This window comes from Colobus angolensis, unplaced genomic scaffold (genome assembly GCF_000951035.1).
Source record: "Colobus angolensis palliatus isolate OR3802 unplaced genomic scaffold, Cang.pa_1.0 Scaffold616, whole genome shotgun sequence".
NCBI classification, from domain to species: domain Eukaryota; kingdom Metazoa; phylum Chordata; class Mammalia; order Primates; family Cercopithecidae; genus Colobus; species Colobus angolensis.
Genome location: NW_012119777.1, coordinates 844,734 through 848,828, shown reverse-complemented (window position 1 = coordinate 848,828; position 4,095 = coordinate 844,734). Strand labels below are relative to the sequence as shown.

Sequence of the window (4,095 nt, the reverse complement as noted above, 5' to 3'; positions counted from 1 at the left end):
AAAAAAAAAAAAAAGATTGAAATGGTTATTAAAAGGTCAAATATTAAGTTAATGTTAAAGTTAGGGTTAAGTCTAGAATTGGGGAGATCATTAGATTTATGATGGGGTTAGGTTTCAATATTAAGCTGTTACTACTAGTGTTGTTACACCTGGACTGGAATTTTTTCTTAAAGATAGTCTAATGGTACGCTTAGAATTGCAGTTAGTATTAAGCATAGGGAAGCATGAAAGTAAGGTAGGATAGAGGAAATGATTAGATCTTTTTATTACCTAAGGTTCTTTTATATTCAGCCAGTAGCCTTTCTTTGGAGAACTAAATGATTTGGAATATGCTTAAAATTTTTGTCTTAGTCTTTCACTTGCTGCCAGGATTAACAATACAGATGGGGTTAGTAAGTAGGACTGGATGAATTTGTGTCTGGTTCTTGAATTATGTTAGATTATGTGAGACTGCATTTAGAATATGATTAGAATTTGCATAAGAAATGGAATTAGAGTTTGAGTTAGAGAACAGGATGTCAGGATAGAGTGAGGTGTGGTATTGGGATTCTTATGGATCTGACAATGGTTTATGTTTGCATTCCAGCCTCTACCTGCCTGGTGCTGGTCACAGTTCAGCTTCTTCATGATGGTGGGTCCCAATGCCAATGAATCCAGTGCCACATACTTCATCCTAATAGGCCTCCCTGGTTTGGAAGAGGCTCAGTTCTGGTTGGCCTTCCCATTGTGCTCCCTCTACCTTATTGCTGTGCTAGGTAACTTGACAATCATCTACGTTGTGCGGGCCGAGCACAGCCTGCATGAGCCCATGTATATATTTCTTTGCATGCTTTCAGGCATTGACATCCTCATCTCCACCTCATCCATGCCCAAAATGCTGGCCATCTTCTGGTTCAATTCCACTACCATCCAGTTTGATGCTTGTCTGCTACAGATGTTTGCCATTCACTCCTTGTCTGGCATGGAATCCACAGTGCTGCTGGCCATGGCCTTTGACCGCTATGTGGCCATCTGTCACCCACTGCGCCATGCCACAGTACTTACATTGCCTCGTGTCACCAAAATTGGTGTGGCTGCTGTGGTGCGGGGGGCTGCACTGATGGCACCCCTTCCTGTCTTCATCAAGCAGCTGCCCTTCTGCCACTCCAATATCCTTTCCCATTCCTACTGCCTACACCAAGATGTCATGAAGCTGGCCTGTGATGATATCCGGGTCAATGTCATTTATGGCCTTATTGTCATCATCTCTGCCATTGGCCTGGACTCACTTCTCATCTCCTTCTCATATCTGCTTATTCTTAAGACTGTGTTGGGCTTGACACGTGAAGCTCAGGCCAAGGCGTTTGGCACTTGTGTCTCTCACGTGTGTGCTGTGTTCATATTCTATGTACCTTTCATTGGATTGTCTATGGTGCATCGCTTTAGCAAGCGGCGTGACTCTCTCCTGCCGGTCATCTTGGCCAATATCTATCTGCTGGTTCCTCCTGTGCTCAACCCAATTGTCTACGGAGTGAAGACAAAGGAGATTCGGCAGCGCATCCTTCGACTTTTTCATGTGGCCACACATGCTTCAGAGCCCTAGGTGTCAGTGATCAAACTTCTTTTCCATTTGAAGTCCTCTGATTCAGATTTTAATGTCAACATTTTGGAAGACAGTATTCAGAAAAAAAAAATTTCCTTAATAAAAATATAACTCAGATCCTTCAAATATGAAACTGGTTGGGGAATCCCATTTTTTCAATATTATTTTCTTCTTTGTTTTCTCGCTATATATAATTATTAATACCCTGACTTTGTTGTGGTTGGAGGGTTATTACTTTCCATTTTACCATGCAGTCCAAATCTAAACTGCTTCTACTGATGGTTTACAGCATTCTGAGGTAAGAATGGTACATCTAGAGAACATTTGCCAAAGGTCTAAGCATGGCAAAAGGAAAATAAACACAAGAATATAATAAAATGAGATAATCTAGCTTGAAACTGTAACTTCCTCTTCAGAACTCCCAACCGCACTGGATCTCAGAAAAAGACTGTCTTCAAAATGACTTCTATAGAGAAGAAATAATTTTTCCTCTGGACACTAACACTTAAGGGGAAGATTGGAAGTAAAGCCTTGAAAAGAGTACATTTACCTACATTAATGAAAGTTGACACACTCTGTTCTGAGAGTTTTCACAGCATATGGACACTGTTTTTCCTATTTAATTTTCTTATCAACCTTTTAATTAGGCAAAGCTATTATTAGTACCCTCATTGTAGCCATGGGAAAATTGATGTTCAGTGGGGATCAGTGAATTAAATTGGGTCATACAGGTATAAAAATTAAAAAAAAAAAAAGACTTCATGCCCAATCTCATATTATGTGGAAGAACTGTTAGAGAGACCAATAGGATAGTGGGTTGGAGATGTCTTACAGAGTCTTACATTTTCTAGAGGAGGTATTTAATTTCTTCTCACTCATCCAGTGTTGTATTTAGGAATTTCCTGGTAACAGAACTCATGGCTTTAATCCCACTAGCTATTGCTTATTGTCCTGGTCCAATTGCCACTTTACCTGTGTCTTGGAAGGAGAAGTAATTTCTAGGTTCACTATTATGGAAGATTCTTATTCAGAAAGTCTGGCATAGGGCTTATGGCAAGCTATTTATTTTTAAAAGTTCCATAGGTGATTCTGATAGGCAGTGAGGTTAGGGAGCCACCAGTTACAATGGGAAGTATGGAATGGCAGGTGTTGAAGATAACACTGGCCTTTTGAGTCTGACTAGTAGCTGGAAAGTGAGGGAATCTTCAGGACTATGCTTTATTTGGGGCTTTGTGTAGTATGGAACAGGGACTTTGAGACCAGGAAAGCAATCTGATTTAGGCATGGGAATCAGGCATTTTTGCTTCTGAGGGGCTATTACCAAGGGTTAATAGGTTTCATCTTCAACAGGATATGACAACAGTCTTAACCAAGAAACTCAAATAACCAATACTAAAACATGTGATCATATATGTGGTAAGAGTCATTTTCTTTTTCAAGCCTCAGGTTCCCTGATATGGATTCCTATAACACGCTTTCATCCCCTTTTGTAATGGATACCGTGTTTGGAAATTCCTATTTAATACTTGTATTTGCTGATGGACTGTAAGCCCATGAGGGCACTGCTTATTATTGAATATCATCTCTGTTCATCACTGACTGCTCTTTGGTCATCATTGAATCCCCCAGCAGAGTGCCTAGAACATAATAGTGCTTATACTCAGTACTGGTTACTTTTCACCAAACCTGATTCCTTCCATCCTGAACACATAGCCAGGCAATTTTCCAGCCTTCTTTGAGTTGGGTATTATTAAATTCTAGCCATTACTTCCAATGTGAGTGGAAGAGACATGTGCCACTTCTATACCTGGATCATAAAACCCTCCCATGTGCAGCCTTTCATGTTGACATTAAATGTGACTTGGGAAGCTATGTGTTACACAGAGTAAATCACCAGAAGCCTGGATTCCTGAAAAAACTGCAGAGCCAAATCTGTCATTTGCAACTCCCACTTGTATTTGTTCCAGGCAGTCGGATAAGTGAAAAATAAAGTATTAGTGTGTCAAGTCTCTGAAAATGATTTTGTTGTTCTTAAAGCATTCTAGCCTTTTAAATAAAACACAAATTTAATAGTTGTTGAATAAATAGATTAAAAACTAAAGGAAATAATAACTGAAAACTGAAGGGCTCAGGAAAGACTGCTCTTCTTCCTTTATGCCTACATAAGAGGTATATTTATACCTACATAAGAGGTATAAATTTATCAAAGAAGGAAGTATTTCCTCACACTAGCATAAGTATCACAAAGTCCTTATTAATCATTATGACATCAAGCTATGTCTCATATAGGTTTCTATTAATTTGTTTTGGATCACTTCCATCCCAACTTCTTAGGAAACTTACTTTATTGTCTCTACTCCCTCATGGATATTCAACCTCGCTCTCTCAAATGAATCATTCCAAGCATTTATCATGTTCAAGTCCCTTTCCATATTAAAAGCAACAATGATAACAACCAGTATAAATCTGTCTAAACTCATATTCCTTCTGTCTCTTTCCATTAATAGTCAAAT

General features: G+C 39.1%; 1 protein-coding gene across 1 annotated transcript; it reads left to right on the top strand.

Annotated features, from left to right (window-relative positions):
- The first annotated feature begins 590 nt into the window (after positions 1–590).
- LOC105527327 (olfactory receptor 51E1) lies at positions 591–3,599 on the top strand. The gene has a single exon (XM_011963624.1). The coding sequence runs from the start codon at positions 626–628 to the stop codon at positions 1,580–1,582; it is 957 nt and encodes a 318-aa protein (XP_011819014.1). The 5' UTR covers positions 591–625; the 3' UTR covers positions 1,583–3,599.
- Positions 3,600–4,095: the final 496 nt, after the last annotated feature.